This window comes from Stegostoma tigrinum, chromosome 6 (assembly GCF_030684315.1).
Source record: "Stegostoma tigrinum isolate sSteTig4 chromosome 6, sSteTig4.hap1, whole genome shotgun sequence".
Classification (NCBI taxonomy): domain Eukaryota; kingdom Metazoa; phylum Chordata; class Chondrichthyes; order Orectolobiformes; family Stegostomatidae; genus Stegostoma; species Stegostoma tigrinum.
Genome location: NC_081359.1, coordinates 83,651,758 through 83,671,601, shown reverse-complemented (window position 1 = coordinate 83,671,601; position 19,844 = coordinate 83,651,758). Strand labels below are relative to the sequence as shown.

At 39.8% G+C, this 19,844-nt stretch overlaps 1 protein-coding gene across 1 annotated transcript in view; it reads right to left on the bottom strand.

Annotated features, from left to right (window-relative positions):
• Positions 1–19,844, bottom strand: part of nbeaa (neurobeachin a) — an 828,675-nt gene that overhangs the window by 721,862 nt on the left and 86,969 nt on the right. The window contains exons 6-9 of the mRNA XM_059646713.1: positions 14,058–14,179; positions 9,565–9,691; positions 8,510–8,629; positions 5,713–5,859 (exon numbers count right to left, since the gene is read on the bottom strand). Of these exons, the coding sequence (XP_059502696.1) occupies positions 5,713–5,859; positions 8,510–8,629; positions 9,565–9,691; positions 14,058–14,179 (516 nt within the window). The remainder of the gene's footprint in view (positions 1–5,712; positions 5,860–8,509; positions 8,630–9,564; positions 9,692–14,057; positions 14,180–19,844) is intronic.

Sequence of the window (19,844 nt, the reverse complement as noted above, 5' to 3'; positions counted from 1 at the left end):
CCCGGAGAGTGGTAGGGGGGTCTGGAAGGCACTGCCTTGGAGGGTAGATGAAGGGGATAACATCAACCTTTTAAAATAAAAAGGTGCTTAGATGAGCACCTGGGAGTGTCTTAACATAAAGGTCTGCATCTCATTAGACTTCTTGATTAATTTCTACACCTGTTCATGACATTTTAAGATGTTACAAACACGAACCTCTAAGTCTTATTGGGCATTGATTGTACTTAACTTTGCCCCACCTAGAAAGCACCATGATCTATCCCTTTATGATCCAACATAAACAACCTGATACATGCTTACATTGAACTGAATCACTAAATTTCATCCATTCAGTTGGTACATCAAAATCCTTTCGTAGTTCAGGTTTACAGGGCATTGGCGAGATGGCATCTCGAGTTCCGTGTACAATACTGGTCACCATACTTAAAGAAGAATGATAATACTATGTTCAGAGAAGGTTTACTATACTATTACCTGTAATGAGCGAATGAGGAAAGACTAGTCAGGCGAGGCCTGCATCCTCTGAGGTTTTGAAGATTTAGCGGTGACTTACTCAGAGTCACATAGCGTGGAAACAGACCCTTCAGTCCAATTCATTTACGACGATCAAGTTACCCAACTAAACTAGTTCCACTTGCCTGCTTTTGGTCCCAATCCATCTAAATCTTTCCTATTCATGTAGCTATCCAAATCTCTTAAATGTTGTAACTATTCCTGCATCTACCACTTTGTCTGGCAGTTCATTGAACATACGAATCACCCTCTGTGTGAAAAGGTTACTCCTCAGATCCCTTTTAAATTTTCCTTCACTCACCTTAAAAATATGTCCTTTAGTCTTGAACTCCCCTAGGGCAGGGAAAAAAACCTTTGCTATTCACCTTATCTATGCTCTTCATGATTTTATAAACCTCTATATGGTCACCTCCTCAGTCTCCTAGGCTATTGGTAAAAAGTCCCAGCCTATCCAGCCTCTCCTTACAATTCAAACTCTACAGTCCCAGCAGCATCCTTGTAAATCTTTTCTGACCCTTCTCCAATTTAATAACATCCTTCCTATGACGCCGGTGGGAGAGGGCGATTAGAACTATACACAGTACACCAAAAGTGGCCTCACCAACATCCTGTACGACTTCACAGGTCTGAGCAATGAAGGTAAGTGTACTAAACACCTTCTTAACCACCCTATCTACCTGTGACACAAATTCCAAAAAACCCCAGGCCTCTGTTCAATAATATTATCTAGGGCCCTACATTAACCGTATAAGACTTGCCCTTGTTTATCCTACCAAAATGCAAAACATTGCATTTATCTGAATTAAACTTCATCTGCCACACCTCAGACCAAGATCCAAAGGGGATTTGACCAGGTGGATGTGGAAAGTATCTTTACTCTTGTGAGATAATTTAGAAAAGGGGTCATAATTTAAAGTTAAGGGCTCATCAATTAAGACAGAGATCAGAAAACATTTTTTCTTTCAGAAGATTGACAGTCTTTGGAATGCACTTCCTCAAAAGGCAATGGGTGCAGAATGTTTATATATTTTTAAGGCACAGATAGATAGATTCTTGATTACCAGGGTATGCAGGATTAAAGAATTGAGGTTAAAGTCAGATTAACCATGATATTACTGAAGGTAGAGCAGTCTCAAAGGACTGAGTGGGCTACTCTACTTCCTTGTTTGTATGTTCATACTTAAAATTGATAAGACATCAGGAACATGTAGGAAACATCCAAGGATGTTAAATGGAGCGTGGAAATTATACAGACACTGACAACACTCTTCCAATCTACTTTGGATTCAGGGTAGTACCATATACTTTCGATTTATGCTGTACTTGCTGTTTACAAGAAGTATCACTGGGGACAGCAAACACAATGGGGAAGACTACTTTGCAGAATGCCACTGCTAAATCTGCAAGCGTGATTCTGAACTTCCAGTGGCCTATCATTTTAGTTTTGGCTCACTGGTTGACATATTTGTCCTCAGTTTGTTCAAGTGAAGCCAATAATAAGCTTGAGGAACATCATCTCATCTTTTCAGTCAGCACTTTATAGCCTTCTAGGTATCCAGAGGACATATTTAATATTTTTCAGAAGCAAAATTGCAGGAATGAGCTTATTTGGGATATGAGCATGCACCCACTGCAAGATCATCGAAGTTGATTCAACAGTGACCTTCAAAAGAGAATGCATAATACTTGAAGGGAAGAAGTATACATGAGTACAGAGAAAATGTAGAGAAGTTAATCAAATCAAATCACCACTAAACAGTCAGCACAGGCTTGTTTGTCTGAATGGCTGCATCATCTACAATTCCAAATATGAAAGCCAAAGAAGCATTTTATTGTTCTCCCAGTAATTCTGTAACTCTCCCTGTCCAGATGAGGGATATACTTGCCTGCAGCTCTTACACATACCTATCAACTCACTCTTCAAAATGACAGAATGGGAAGTTCACAAAGATTTAACTCAACTACGTGCAACAGAAAGGGATTCCCACATTAGGTCATCTCTTCCATGAAAGCCAAAACATCTGCTTCCACAAACTAGGTGGCAAGTTTCACCCCACCAACATGACCACAATGCCAAGCCCAAATGCAGAAATAGCTTCATAACCACACAATACTTTGTAGATTTTGGTGAAGCTAACCCCGATTAACACTTCCTTCTAACTTCTGCACTACTTTTACCTCTGTAACTACAAAATCCCTGAATGATATCTGGAAATATTACCTCTGCCAAAGCATGAACAATAAAGGAATAACAAAATGCATCAAGACAGAAACTTAGCAACAAGTCAGCGACAAAATGCAGGGGAGTCAATTCAAAATCATACACAAATTCTAACTATCCATAGTAGAAAACTAGAAGCCAAATGAGCATCACCCAGAAGTATCCCACTATACTCCAACATCCAACAGTTGTGGATATCACTATGAGGAATCACCAGAACAGTGACTTATCATTCCAGAAGACCCAAGTCAATGTTTGTTAGGGCTTTTGACTGCTTAGAAAAGTCCCCCACTCAAACAACAAGCAGACTGGCATGAATCTCAGTATTAGTTGTAGAAGAATACATCCATTCTGCACAAGAGAGTGCAATCTTAACCAAAACAAGCATGTGGCAACTTTCTTCACAATCTGGAGCAAGTAACACTTGGTTTATACCCTGGATTTGGGAAAATACCAGAAACCTAGGAGTCTACTTTTGGTCACCTTCCTCAAACAATTAATCTATCTACCATCTACAGCACCAAACCTGCAATGTAAGTCTACTTGGTTGTCTTCAAACCAAACTAATCCCAGAATCCAAGCTTCAAACTCAGCTACAGCCTGCTGAAGCAGTTTTCAGGGTTCTAAGAACAATATAGAGTCAGAGTCAGAGATGTACCGCATGGAAACAGATGCCTCAATCCTATTCGTCCATGCTGACCAGATATCCTAAATAAATCTCGTCCCATTTGTCAGCATTTGACCTATATCTCTCTAAACCCTTCCTATTCATATACCTCTCTGATGAAGGGTCTAGGCCCGAAACGTCAGCTTTTGTGCTCCTGAGATGCTGCTGGGCCTGCTGTGTTCATCCAGCCTCATATTTCAGTATCTTGGATTCTCCAGCATCTGCAGTTCCCATTATCACTATTCATATACCCAACAGATGCCTTTGAAATGTAATTTTAAACTCCTCCACCACTTCCTCTGGCAAACTGATTCCATACAGACTCCAACCTCTGTGTTAAAAAGTGCCCCTTAGATCCTCTTAAATCTTTCCCCTCTCACCTTAAGTCTATGCCCACTAGTTTTGGGCTCCCCTACCCTTGGGAAAAAACCTTGACTATTCACCCTATCCAGGTCCCTCATGGTTTTATAAACTTTGATAAAGTCACCCCTCAGCCTCCGATGCTTCAGAGAAAATAGCCCCAATGTATTCAGCCTCTCATCATAGTTCAAAGCTTCCAACCCTGGCAGCATCCTTGCAAATTTTTTTTCTATATGTAATAAAAGTACATTGCTTCTGAAGGAATGATGTGGAAGCACATTATTAAATATCTAAATATAAATGATACTATGAAACATTTCAGTAAATGTACACTTAGACATGCAATGTCATTTATAAAGAATGTCGAGCTTAACTGAAGCATTGTAAACTGCAAAACCAAGGACCAGATGTTGCTTTGTGGGCTTAGAATGGGCAGCTAGTTTATTCAGCTGGCACAGACACAATGGGTTAAAATGGCCTCTTTCTGTGGTTGTAACATTCCTATGGTTCTACGGCTTCTTAAAATATGAGTTGCCACCAATCATAAATCAAATGCACAACTTTATACCTTACATGTATGTGAAACTAGTAAAGCCTTGCTACAATCATACAGAGTATTGGTGATACCACATCTTGTGATAAGCATACAGTTTTGGTCAACTTACATGAGGACAGACATACTTCCATTGTGAGAAATTTTGAGAAGATTCACGAGACTGATTCTTGGATGAGCTGTTTCTCTTATAAAGAAATGTCAAGCAGCTGAGCCTTACTCATCAGAATTTAGATGGTCTTACTGAAATATACATGAACCTGAGGGAAGTTGATAAGGTAAAAGGGGCGGCACAGTGGCTCAGTGGTTAGCGCTGCAGCTTCACAGCACCAGGGACCTGGGTTCGATTCCACCCTCGGGTAACTGTCTGTGTGGAGTTTGCACATTCTCCCATGTCTGCGTGGGTTTCCTCCGGGTGCTCTGGTTCCCTCCCACAGTCCAAAGATGTACAGGCTAGGTGGATTGGCCATGCTAAATTGCCCATAGTGTTCAGGGGTGTGTAGGTTATGGGGGGATGGGTCTGGGTGGGATGTTCCAACAGGCGGCGTGGTCTTCTTGGGCCAAAGGGTCTGTTTCCACACTGTAGGGAATCTAATCTAAAAAAAAACTGGGAGGATGGTCCCTCCCATAGGGAGTTCTCATTTAAGATGGAGATGGGAGGATATTCTTCTCTCAGAGGACTATTAATCTTCAGGTTTCCCCCACTCCACCCACCGCCCCAACAGACAGCATTGGAGGCTGAGTCATTAAACATGTTCAAGGCTGAGTTAGACTTGTTAGTTTTGATTGATAATGAAGTGCAAGGTTGGAAGAGGACAGACAGGCAAGGAAGGGGACTAAAGGCCGAAATCAGATCAGCCATGACTTTACTGAATGACAGAGCAGACCTGAGGGTCAAAGTTGCCTATTTCCATTCCCTTCTCCTATATTTTTAGAAGTAAATGTAATACAACTTCATAAAAATATCTATAAATGCAAAAAAAACTAACTTTTGGGCATATAACACCTTTGGCATAATAAAACATTCCAAGGTGCATTCTAAACAAAGATCAAGGGGCCTGAATTAAACCTGCATAATTGAAAGTTTAAGGCAGATTGCATAAACAACTTTTTCATCCAAAGACTGGGTGCATACTAGTAATATGAGCAATGTAGTGAAAGAAAAAACTGATTTTTTTTCAAATGACAGACAACTAACATGATGGAAGGAATGTAAGGTTCTGCTTCTCATCAAATGAATTAAGATGAGAAAAAAAAACCTACTTATCTGTACCTATCTTTTAAACTTGTATCTTTAGCAATATATCTGCAATTTTCAAGTTAAAATTTAGGTAATTGCACACATAAGTATAACACAGTTAAAAATTAACACATTCTTGATAAACGATTTAGACATACCTTGTATCCAGGTCCTAACTGATGTATTGCAAATATCTGCGCTGGATTAAGTGCTTCAGTGAACACAAACACTGCTCCAAGCTGACCACAGAATACTCTATTTGCATCTGCAGTTTCTGATGAGCCCAGGAAGCACTTATCAAAGCTCTACATAAGGAAAACAGTGACAGTAAGTCTCCATTTATAGCAGACTCAGTTAACATTGACTTTGAATTTTTAAAAAATAGCATTCAGGGATACTGGTTTTGCTGGCTGGGCCAGTACTTATTCCATATCCCTAAATATCCAAAGAAGGTGCTGGTGAGCCACCTTCTTGAACCACTGAAGTCCATTTCGTGTAGGTACACACAATGCTAAGAGGGAGAGAGTTCTAGGATACAGATCCAGAGACAAATATGGAACAGTAATATATTTCTAAGTCAGTATGGTGAATGGCTTGGAGGGGAACTTGCAGTTGATGGTGTTCCCATGTACCTGTTGCAGTTTCCTTTTGATGGCAGTGGTTGTGTGTTTGAAAGGTGTTGACCAAGGAGCCTTGATGAATTTCTGCAGTGCATCTTGTAGAAGAATACACAATGTCGTAGCTGTGCAATGGTGGAGGAGGTACTGAATGCTTGTGGATGCAATGTCAATCAAGCAAGCTGCTTTTTCCTCAATGCTGTCAGGTTCCTAGTGTTGTTGGAGCTGCATTCATCCAGGCAAGTGGGGAGTATTCCAATAATACACCTGACTTGTAGATGATGGACAGACTTTGGGAAGTCAGAAGGTGGGTTACTTACTGCAGAGTTCATAGCCACTGACCTGCTATTGTAGCCACAATATTTATAAGGCTCATCTAGTCCAGTTTTTGTTCAAATGTAATCCCCGAGTTGTTAATTATGATGGATTCAGTGAAGGGAATGCCATTTAATGTCAAAGGGCAATAGTTAGGTTCACTCTTGTTAAAGATGATCATTGCCTGGCACTGTGCAGTTCAAATGTTTGTCACTTTTCAGCTGAAGCCTGGGTATCATCCAGGCAACGTTCCCATTGAGCTGCCCGCACACACACACCTCAGAGGTCTTTCCACCAAAATCATTTAGAGGGAGGATCGTATCTAGGTCTAATTGCATATGGATATGGACTGCTTCAGTATCTGAGGAATTGCAAATGTGGCATAACATTGTGCGATCATTACCAAACATGCCTTTATGATGGTTTCAACATTGTCACAGAAAAGTGACAAAACATTCTTTGATTAACATTAGAATTTCAGTTTAATATTACTTGGTACAGACATCCTGTACAACGTGCCCGCTCTCAACACCTCTTTACCGTGATTCCAGTGCAACACTCAGTCCCCTGGTCTTGCTCCTGTTTTCATCCCGCAAGTCGCTCCTCACCCTCATCATTTACAAACTAGCCTGCACCCAAACTCTCATTTTTGCCCTCTATTCTTATCTTTAAACGCTCGTTTAACTGCTGCTCTGAACTTGCACTGAGGTGCTGGGGTCCCTTTAGTGGAAGAAGTTGGTAAGTATAGGCAATCCTACCTACAGTGGCCGATTTCAAACACAGAGTCTGGTCAAGTGACAATTCCTCAAGTGAGTTTAGTTTTAAATAAAAGCAAAGTGCTGGAGAGCTCAATGCAAGTCAGAAGAATAACATCTCATTTTCCACCGATGCACTTTACAACCTCTGGAAATGCTGAGTTCCACAGCATGACCTCTGTTCTCCATTATTTTACATGACCTCCGGTCCCACCATCAACCCCCACCTTTTCCCTCCTGTGTTTTATTTGCCAAGCAAATAAAATGTCCACAGGACACTAAATCTGGGTTTAAAATGGATTTCTATGAGAAACCATGCTTGGCTTAAAGTCGCAGTTTTCAGGAATGCAATCAAACACAAGCATAAATGTTAATGCATTTTGAGCCATGCATATAAGTTTTCTTTAGAAGATTACATTCAAAATCAATTAAAATTACAATTCCAACAGAACCAAACTGGTCATTATGAAGTATCAGGCAATCATACAGCACAAGAGGTCATTAGCCATCATACCTATGCTCATTCTTTGAAAGAGTTATCCAATCAGTGCAATTCTGCTGCTCTTTATTCACAGTATCAAACTTTTCTCAAGAATACAGCCTTCTCCTTTTCAAGTAGGTATCCAATTCCCTTTAGAAAATTACTAATATATCTGTTTGTGCCACTCTTTCAGATAGTTAATTCCAGATGACTACAATTTAAAGCAATAAAAAAAGTCTCACCTTTCCTCTCATTCTTTTGCCAATTATTTTAAATCTAGGTTCTCTGGCTACTGACCTTCCACGCAACTGAATTTTTTTTTTTGTTTATTCCATTAAACCTCCTTTGATTAGATAGATAGACTTGAGAACAGGTTCCACTGTTTCCTGAAATAATTGAACTGTATAAATTTGATACAGTTTTAATCCATCCTCCTTGCACCTATCTCAGACCTGATTCAATGTTCTTCAATCCCAACAAACAAACACATTGTTGTACTGTGTTACAGAAGTTAGAATTCAGGCATCAAAACATGAAACAACTGCAAATAATATTTATTCACTATATCGTCCATTACATAGCACCCTATTTTAAAGTAAATAGTATCTTTGATTCTGAGAGTTTGTGAAATGTAAGTCCTTCTGAAAACACTAATAAGGGACAACATGATAAAAATAAGAAGCCTGATGTATTCTGACCGCCTATATTCTAACAATGATATGTTCAAATCCATACTTACTAACACACCCAGTAGAATATTTTCATTAAAACTGCATTAAAAACTTACATCATTAGTGTTGACATGCCAAGCCATATCTCCATAGGAAACAAGCTGACCATTGACATAACAACGAATTTCGCTATTTCTCCAGCGATTGTAGATATGCACAATGCTGATCATGTACCACTGAAAAATACAATACAAACGACTCGTCAATGAAATGTGACAACTGCTCAATTGAGGAGTAATAATCTATTCTTTTCAATATGCAAACTTCTGAATTGTTGCAAACAAGCATTTCTTATATCAATAACAAATAATCAATTAACATAATGTCAATCACAATGAATACTTACACCTATCTTTTAAGTTTACGTTACATGTGTTAAACGGAACAGTTTCAAACACTCATTGTATTAGGTTGGCTTGGACTGATTCATTTCATTAAGAGATATAGCCCTGCACTACTACTAACTTTCAAAAATAGAGAACTTGTACTTATCCTTCAGAATATCCTTATTGTCTGTAAATCTTGAAGCAAGAACTTTTGAAGTGCTAAAAATACAACAGCCTATTTTCATACAGCAATGATCCACAACAGCAATGAAATTACCATTTAATATGACTTAGTAACACTTGTCGAAAAGTGAATATTAGGTCTGACATTATGGAGAATTCTACTAATTAGTGATATTGGACCTTGCACTTTTAATTTAAATGGTGCAGAACTTCTTTAGTACAGCAGTGAAGTGTCAGCTAAAGTCATTGGAGGAGAATTTGAATCTACAATAGTCAGACTTACAGACAAACCTGAAGTTTTGTCAACTTGTATTTTGTTACACCAAACACCGGAACAGATCATGCAAATTTACATTAGAAATATGTGAAGCACAGTACTTTATGAAAACACATAAATACTGAACCAGGCTTCCTTGTAATCATGAACTAGCTTCAAAAAGTCACATCATAAAAATTAAACCTTTAATATAAATCACAGAATGTAGTGAAAAAGATGCATTGTATCAACAGTGTTTAACAAAAACACACTTTTTAACACAGTGGTATTTGTGTTCCACAAAATATTCTTCCGTGTATTCATATTAATAATTTCATGGACTGACCTTTCTCGGTTGAAAATCATACTTTACACAATGCTGGAAACCTTTTCCTTTCGATTTCAATGATGTTATAATCAAACAGTTTCCAACAAAATGTGCTGAATAGCCAACTCCTTTGCTTGTTCGAAAGCTGCAAATTAGATAATTCCACAATATTGTATGTTTTCAAAAAAATACATTTGTTGCAAGTAAATGGTTCATGAGATACATTTCAAAACAATGTTAAATTAATACAGCCCAGTTTTCTAATTAGGACGAATCATTCTAAACACATCTTCAATTTTATCTCTGAATCATTGAAAGATGCAAAGCAAAAACCATTAGTTTGTTCAGAGATAGCAAGACCTGCAGATGCTTTTTTTTAAATTCATTCACGGGATGAGTGCATCGTTGACCAGGCAGCATCCACTGGCCATCTCTAATTGCCCAGAGGGCAGTTAAGAGTCAACCACATTGCCATGAGTGTAGCGTCACATGTAGGCCAGACCAGGTAAGGACGGTAGTTGCCTTCCCTAGAGGACATTAGTGAACCAGATGGGTGTTTCCTCTGATAATCAGCAATGGATTCATGATCATTAGATTCTTGATTCCAGATATTTATTGAACTCAAATTCCACCATCTGCCATGGAAGGATTTGAACACAGGTCCCCAGAACATTATCTGGGTGTCTGCATCAACAGTCCAGCAATAATACCACTAGGTCATCGCCTCCCCTTAGCCAGAAACAACATAATATGGAGATGGAGAAACACAGCAGGTCAGGCAGCATCAGACAAGCAGGAAAGTTGATGATTTGGTTTGGGGCCCTTCTTGGGAAGTGGGGTGGGGTAAGGGAGCTGGGAATTGAATAAAGTGAGGAGGTGTAGGGCTTGGGAAGGGAGGTGGGATGGTGATAGGGAGTGGTGGGGACTTATCAGTGGGATTGTGGGGCAGATGGGTGGGAGAGAAGATGGACAGGTTGTGTCAGGTCAAGGAGACGGGGGAAAAAAGGAAGGGTTAGACATGGGATGAGGTCAGGGCTGGGGAGATTTTAAAACTGGTGAATTCCATGTTTAGGCCATTGGGCTGTAGACTCCCGAGATGGAATATGAGGTGTTGCTCCTCCAGTTTGCGGGTGGTGTCATTGTGACACTGGTAGAGGCCCAAGATCGACATGTTACCCAAGGAGTAGGAGGGGGAGTTAAAATGATTGGTGATTGGAAAATGTTATCATTTGTCGCATACAGAGCGCAGATGCTCTATGAAAACAGTCTCCACGTCTATGCTTTATCTCCCCGAAATGGAGGAGCAACGGAAACAGTAGACCAAGATGACAGGTGAACCCCTATCTAATATGGAAGTTTTGTTTTATGCTTTGAATGGAGGTGAGAGGGGAGATATAGGGGCAGGTCTGGCACTTCCTACAGTTGCAGGGAAAGGTGCCAGGACAGGTGGGGTTAGTGGGGAGCGTGGAGCAGACAAGGAAGTCGCAGAGAGAGCAGTCCCTATGAAAGGTAGGTAGGGGTGGGCAGGGAAATATCTCTTTGGTTGTAGGGTTGGATTGTAGGTGATGGAAGTGGCCTCTAAACTTCTCCCCCATAACACAGGAGGTGGGTAAGTCAACTCCTATTCACCCTCAGAACCACTAAGAAACTTTACTTTACAATTAGTTGGCAATTAAATGTTTCAATCTGCCTTTACTATCATAAACCCTGGGTAGTGGCAAGCAGGCCAGAATGCAAAGGGTGTTTTTGAAAAGTCTTCTCTCAAGAGTTTGGAATTGGCCACTTTTCAATCAAAAGACACTCTGAATCTGACTAATTAAGGAGGCACACATGTCACACAACTGTCATGGAGGGTTCTGCACTGAAATGAATTTCTAATCACAAGCGGTGTTAAAAAAACTACAAGTCCATGTGCAAATATATTACGAGAATGGAGTGGCATTTGGTTGCATCCTCTGAATTACTTTTTCTTAAAAAATCTTGAACTTCCTATAGCTTTAGACTTCAATTTTCTCCTGTCGATCTTTCTAATCTGCCATTTTGTTTTATTTCAACCAAGCTCAATGCATCGTTCAAGATCAGCTTTCCATTTGTCTGCTAACCACCCCCGCCTTGCAACATCCTGCTCCAAGTATTGCCTTCAGCACCTTCAAATGTTACATCTTCATTTTCTCATCAGTTCTTTCTTTCACCTTCCATTGGATTTTGTGGTAATATTGCATGTATCTATGATCAGGGCAAACATGAATCTTTAAAAGAGCCAAGACCGATAACATAACAGGTGTTATTGTGACATCATGCCATGTGACATTCTGCAAAGGTATCAGCTTTACTGTCAGTAACGGTCAGAGTACATTGGTATACATCAGGGAAGTCTGCTGATCAATTAACCTTGAGCCTAGACCACATTGTTGTTTGCAATAGCGTAGGAATGTATTTAGTTGTTTTTGCGAATAAATCTTCCGATCATCGTTCAGTCAAAAAACCCATCTCTGTTCATAATAACTGACATAAAAACACAAGACGTAAGGTTTTATTCTACTTTCATATTTGCATTCACTTTCTGGCTTTTCATCAATTTTAATGGGATGAGGCATTTTATTTTTATCGTTTATCCATAACTTTTCACCATTGTCAATCTCCTCTACCAATATCAGGAGATATAAGATAAGTTAGTCATTTCTTGCAACAGTGCTTAAGCAGTCTTAGTTTTATGTATTATATGCTCTTCCTTTCCCCTCAGTGTTTTGCCAATCTCAAGGAGGGCTGGTTTGCTTTCATCAATTAATCTGATGATGGGTTTCAATCAGAAATATTAGCTTCTTTTCTTTCAAGATCATGAAGCAGCTGCTGCATGTATGCATGATTTTCTGCTTGGAATTTTGTTTTTAAATATAACTGCTTCATTTGTCATAACTATTACTTTCACCACATGCTACATTCTTCATCCAAATTAGTTCTGAGGTAAAAAGAGCAATGTATACAATTTAATTCTCTTCAATAAACTTACTATACAAGGTAACAAGGTGTAGAGCTGGATGAACACAGCAGGCCAAGCTGCATCAGAGGAACAGGAATGTTGATGTTTTGGGTCTGGACCCTTCTTCAGAAATGGGGAAGGGGAAGGGGTTTCTGAAATGAATAGGGAGAGAGGGGGAGGTGGATCGAAGATGGCTAGAGGAGAAGATAGGTGGAAAGGAGACAGACAGGTCAAAAAGGCAGGGTTGGAGCCAGTAGAGTGAGTGTAGATGGGGACGTAGTGGGGAGGTAAGTCAGTCCAGGGAGGACAGACAAGTCAAGGGTATGGGATGAGGTTAGTAGGTAGGAGATAGGGGTGGGAGGAAGGGATAGGTGGGAGAAAGGACAAGTTAGGGAGGCGGGGACAAGCTGGGCCGGTTTTGGGATGCAGTAGGGGGAAGGGAGATTTTGAAGTTTGTGAAGTCCACATTGATACCATTGGGCTACAGGATTCCCAAGCGGAATATGAGTTGCTGTTCCTGCAACCTTCGGATGGCATTGTTGTGGCACTGCAGGACGCCCAGGATGGACATGTCCTCTGAGGAATGGGGTGGAGAGGGAAGTTGAAATGGTTTGTGACTGGGAGGTGCAGTTTAGTGCAAACCGAGCGCAGATATTCTGCAAATCAGTCCCCAAGCCTCTGCTTGGTTTCCCCAATGTAGAGGAGGCCACAATGGGAACAGCAGATGCAGTATACCCCATTAGCAGACGTGCAGGTGAACATCTGCTTGATGTGGAAAGTCTTCTCGTGGCCTGGGATGGAGATGAGGGGGGAGGTGTAGGGGCAGGTGTAGCACTTCCTACGGTTGCAGGGGAAAGTGCCAGGTGTGATGGGGCTGGAGGGGAGTGTGGAATGGACAAGGGAGTCCCCGAGAGAGTGGTCCCTCCGGAAAGCAGATAAGGGTGAGGAGAGAAAAATGTCTTTGGTGGTGGGGTCGGATTGCAGATGGCGGAAGTGTCGTCGGATGACGTGTTGGATCCGGAGGTTGGTGGGGTGGTACGTGAGGACCGGGGGATTCTGCTTTGGTTGTTATTGTAGGGAGGGGGTGTGAAGGATGAATTGCAGCTGGTTGTTATTATACTATACTCTTACTATACACGGTGGTATCTCTCTAACTGAAAGCTCAGAACAACAGCAAATTAAATGAAAACAGTGTTGGAGAAACTCAACGAGTCTGGCAGCATCGGTAGAGAGAGGAAGAGTTGATTTTTCAAGTCCAATAATTAAGACAACTTATGGATATTATATATTGCATTTACAACAAAAATGAAAAACGTTAAAGCAAATAAATACTAAGCAGAAACAAATGAATTCCATGTAAAATGCAACTTCCACTCGTTAAATACTAAGCATTTTATTAATTATGTTGCCTTATGTATCCTGGATAACCACAAGACAATTGCAGTTCATACTATCAGAATAAACTTAATAAATACATTCTTATAAAACAATTTACACTGTTACTGTGTAGAAGTAAATTTTGAGTATATACCAATAGAGATACGGCTTGTCTTTGTCCACATTTATATTATTTAATGGATCCATTCGAAACCAAGTATTCAAAGTAAAACCGTTTTGGTAAGGCCACTTAGCAATAGGCGGCAAAGCAATGGCCTGGAAAAGAGAAAGGCAACAGATTTCAGATCCAGGAGCAGCTTTATTGTGGCCTATGAACATATTGATTACATGCTGTCACTGTGATGTAATCTGCTGTATGTCAACGTGTAGTATGATAGCTGTACTCTTGACAAGACCGAGATCAACAACATTTTAATAATTCACATTTAGCATTGCAAAAAAACTCTAAGGTGCTTAATAAGAACCTTCGCAATAAAAGACTATGCCAGAAATCTAAGGGTTATAAAGCATCTTAAAGGATGTTAGAATGGTTGAGGAGGAGAGATGTAGGGAAATAATTATACAATTAATCCAAAGCAACTGAATGCAAGGCCAGAAACTTTGCAGCAATTAAAGTCACGATCAGCAAGATGCCAAACTGGAGCAACAATGAAGTTTTGAAGACTAGTAAGGCTGTTGGCAGCTGCAAAGATTGATGGGGCAGGCAAGGTTATGGAAGGGTATGAAAGCCAAGATGAAAAACTTAAAATTGAAGCATTGCTAGATTTGGAACCAATGCTCATGTTTATGGAAATACTGGTCAAAGTAGGAGGTCTGGAATGCATGTGGCTTACAATTCTACCAGGTCCACAGCTACATTTATTCTTCTTCCTTGCACACTGCTTCCAATAAGAAGTACATTTGTTCTCCCGGTTTCTCTATTTCTCTGACATCTATTCTAATGTTGTTGCCTCTTAAAACAGCACTTTCAACAAGTCTCCCCATTTCCTCCCCAAGGACATCCACTCCCACTTCCCACCCCCCCATGATTGACAAAGTCATTAACTTTGCCTGACTAATTTTCCAACTTCTGCCCATACCTGTTCTTTTTCCTCCTAGAACCACAGTAATGTTCCCCTTGTCCTCACTTTCTGCACCTCCATTCAGTCAGCAAGCATGGCCCCAGCCCTCTGAATGCTCACTATTTCAATACACCATTTTCCTCGTACTCTTTCACCAGTCAGCTACAGTGTTCCTGTGAAGCCCACTGCAAACTCGAGGAACAGCACTTGATTTTTTGATGAGGAACTTTACGACTTTCTGGACTCAACATTGAGTACAACAACCTCAAAGCATGAATTCTTTGCTTACATGCAAATGTTACTTAATTTGAATAAGTCATGTAACCATTTCAAATGTCTACCAAATGGTAGATGGGCAGACCAAAAGTTGAATTATGAGGAAAGATTATACAAACCAGGATTTTACTCCCAGAAATTTATAAAGTTATGGAATGATCTGCTTGAAGTTCACAAAATATTAACTGCAACTAATAGGGTAGATAGATATAATTATTTTCTGCTGGTTGTGAAATTGGGGATTAGGGGATTTAGTCTAAAATTGGAACGAGTTTTTTCATGAATGGAGCCAGGAAGTACTGCTATTTACTATGAGTGTAGAAGTTTGAAAGTATGTTCTACAAATTACTGTCAATTCTTAGCTTCAAAACAGAGATCAATAAATATTTTATAACCAAAGATATAAGTGATTAAATGGAAGTACACCGCAGATTGGCTGTGATATCCTTGAATGGTAGAATAGGTTCGACCGTGTGAACATAACTCGATATGCAAAATTTGATGGTGAACATAAAACTGGTGAGAGATCGAGAGTTTTGGTTAAGCACAAGGTTGCATTACCTAGAAGACAGGATATTGACCAGGAAAAAATTGGCACAGTCAAGTCCAAAGAATACAGCAGCAGGAGTTTATATTTTGTATGTCATGACAGATTAATTGTCATGTTGCATAAAAAATTCCATTACCGTTTGTTGAAAAGCACCTACTCAACCTTTCATTCCATTCACTAAATACAACGAATTATTAACAGGAAGTCAACAACATTCCTCCTTGTGTCCTGCTATGTACTTTTTCTACTATCCCTTATCCCCCACTGTTCAAAACAAATCTCAGGAATTATTCATCCTCGTGCTCCTTCTGCAATAAACAAATACTTCAGCTATGACTGGATCTAGTGGCCTTTTCCCACTTTATGTTGACAATATTTCAGGTATGACCTGGTGCATTTGTCCAAGAGAAGGCAAGGAACTGAGGGAATGGAACAAACAGGTGGGAAGGGAAACTGAAATATGGAAATTAAAAGTAAATGCGGGATGAGAAGAAAAAGCTAATTAGAAAAAAAACACGGAGATGTGAGGGGAAAAAAAACTGAGAAATACAAAACCACTCACCTGGTTTTATAACAAATTAATACTGCCTATATTTTTGTTAGCATGCAAGGATGCATAATTGAACATAGAACAAATATTTATGTGAGAAAAACTGCATATCAGTAGCACAGTGACAGACGAAAGTCAATATAAATTGATGCAAGGTATGAAAGGTGAGGTATGGAGGGAAAACCAGGCAAAATGCATATTCTAAGAATACTTGCTAACGGGCGAAGACGAAAAATATTCAAGATTGAAGCTGAAAATGCTCCTAAGCAAGTTAGTAGAAATGATATATAAAATGTAGAGATTGGTGGCAGGACTGGGCAATTTTGTACTTTGAGCCTGCTCTGCCATTCAGCACGATCGGAGCTAATCCTCTAGATCAACTCTATACTCCCGTATTCTCTCCATACTCATTGATGCCTTTACTAGCTTAAAAAAATGATCACCCTCTTTCTTGAAATATACTAAGTGACTAGGGGTCACAGCCTTTGTTGTAGCAAATTCCATAGGTTGACCAACTAAGTGAAGAAATATTTCCTCCCATCAGTCCTAAATGGCCAGCTCCATTCCTGGGACTGTGGCCCCCTAGTTTTGCACTCACCAATCAGTGTAAACATCCTTCTTGCATCTAGCCCTTCTAGCCCGGTTAGAATTTATGTTTCAATTGGATCCCTTTTCATTCTTCCAAACTTTAGTGAGTACAAGCCCAATCTCAAAATCACAGGTGCATAAAAGTACAAAAGGAAACTATTCAGCCCATCAGGTCAGCAATATCTCATTAAATGAACATCACCACCTCATGCCAGTCTCCTGATTTTTCACCCCCTTGACTCTGCAAATTATTTTTACCCATGTATTCAACCAATGCCCTCTTGTATGTCTTGAATTGCACTTGCCTCCACCACACTTCAAGCAGTGCATTCCATACTCTAATTACTTGTTGTGAGAGTTTTTCCTCACTTTACCCTTGCTTCTTTAAATCTAAGCCCTCTTGTGCTTACCAATTTTACAAGCAGGAACAGTTTCTCCCTATCTACTCTACCCAGCCCATTCATGATTTTGAACATCTCTATCTGATCTCCTCTTGGCCTTCTTCTCTCTACTGTGAAGAATTCCTACTTCTTCAATCTATTCTCTTAAGTGAAATTCCTCATCCCTGGAACCATCTTTGTAAATCGTTTTGACGCTCTCTCCAATGCGTTTCCATCCTTCCTATAATGTGATGCCTAGAACTATTCACAATATTCTTACTGAGATCTAACAAATATCTTATATAATTTCAGTATCACCTCCTTGCTCTAGTACTCTATGCTGCTATTAACAAAGTCAAGGGCATCACATGCTTTACTTACTGATCTGTCTCCCTGCCCTGTCATTTTCAATGCTCCAAGCATAAATATATCTAGTTTCTCAGCCCCTGAGCCCCTCTTAGAACCAAATCTTTCCACATACTGCAGTGCTACCATCCCTGGTATCAGCCTCGTGAACCTTCACTGTATTTTCCCCATGGCAAGTATATCCTCAATTAGGTAGGGAGACTAAAACTGCATACATTATTCCAGATGTTGTCTTGCCATGACCCTGTAAAAATGAGTAAGGCATTTCTACTTCCGAACTCAAATCCTCTAGCAATGAAGGCCAACATACCATATGTCTTCTGAATTGTTTGCTGCACCCTACTGGTCACTTTCATTGACTAGTGTACAAGGGTACCTAAATCTTTTTATACAGTCAAAGAATTGCAGATGCTGGAAAACAGAAACAAGAACAGAAAGAGCTGGAAAAACTCAGCAGGTCTGTGGAGAGAAAGCAGAGTTAACATTTTGGGATCAGTGACTCATCTTCACAAGGATCTTTGTCCTGAAGAAGGGTCACTGGATCAGAAATATTAACTGTGCTTTCTCTCCACAGATGCTGACGAACCTGCTGAGTTTTCCAGCTATTTCTGTTTTTGTTTCCCAATATATTACCACTTTAAAACTCTTCCTGTTTTTCGCATTGGAGTGTATAACTTCACATTTTTACACATTATGCTGCACTTGCAAAGTATTTGCACATTCGGCTTGTCTAGATCAACCCGAAACCTCCTTCCATCCTCCTCATAACTCACAAGTCAACCCAGCTTTGTGTCATCAGCGAACACAGAAATATTGCATTTGGTTCCTTCATCCAAGTCATTTATACATATCATGAATAGCTGGGGCTCAAGCTCTGATCTCTGTATTACAAACACTCGTCATCACCGACCAACTGAATGAAGGCCCATTTATTATTATTCCAGTATGTGAACCAGTATTCAATTCATGCCACTATATTACTCCCAATCCCATGTGCTTTAATTTTGCCTATTAGCCTCCTATGTGGGGCCTTATCAAAAGCCAAACTGAAATCCAAATAAATCCAGTTCTACCTGATCTATTCTATTAATTACATCTTCACAAAGTTCCAAGAGATTAGTTAAACATGAACCTTGCAATAAACCAATGCTAAAACTTTGTCTAAATACACTAGTGCTTTCCAATTGTTCTGTTATCATTTCTTTTATAATAGATTCTAGCATTTTCCACGCTACTGATGTCAGGCTAACTGATCTGTAATTCAATATTTTCTTTCCCTATTTTTAAATAATAGGATTATGAATGTTACCATCCAATGTGTATGAACCAGTCCAGACAGTACAAAAGATGGTACCAATGCATCCATATTTCCAGGGCCACTTCCTTTACAACTCAGAACACAGAACAGTATGGCACAGAAACAGGCCCCTCTGACCTTGATGCCACCCTAAATTAATCTCATCTGCCTGTACATGATCCATATCCCTCTATTTCCTGCCAATTCATATGTCTAAGTGCCTCTTAAACATTGTTATCATCTCTGCTTCTAGCACCTCCTTTGCACTTTAGCCTTTAGCCTTGTTAATATCACTAGTACCCTTTTCTTAAAGCTAATCCTGATTGTCTTCAATTCCTTCCCCTCACTGGGTCTACTTAATACGCATTCATTTCATTGAAGCAAACAGAACAAATAGAATTCTAAATTATATCAAACTAGTGGAATACATATATGAGGATATCAAGTTGAAAATATTCACAGCGCCTCTTCAACATTCTGTTAAGTGTTAGGAACATAGCAACACAAGGGCAGGAGTGGGTAATTTAGCATGCTCTGCCTTTTTATATCAAGAATCTAGATTGACTACCTCAATACTAATTTCCTGTACAATCCTCATAATCATTAACATCATTAGTATCTAAAAATCACTAACTTTCCTTGACTAAGATTATAAAGCAGCTGGCATTGAGACTTCCAAAGACTCACTAATTTGAGTTATAAATTCCTTCTCACCTCAGTCCTAAATGATTAGTTCTTTATTCTTGAGGTTGCATCACGTGGTGCTCAAATGCCACCTCTCTCTCTCTCCCCCCGCATCCCCGCACCCACCCCCCTCCACCCCATCCCCAAACCCCCACAGACATGGTAAAC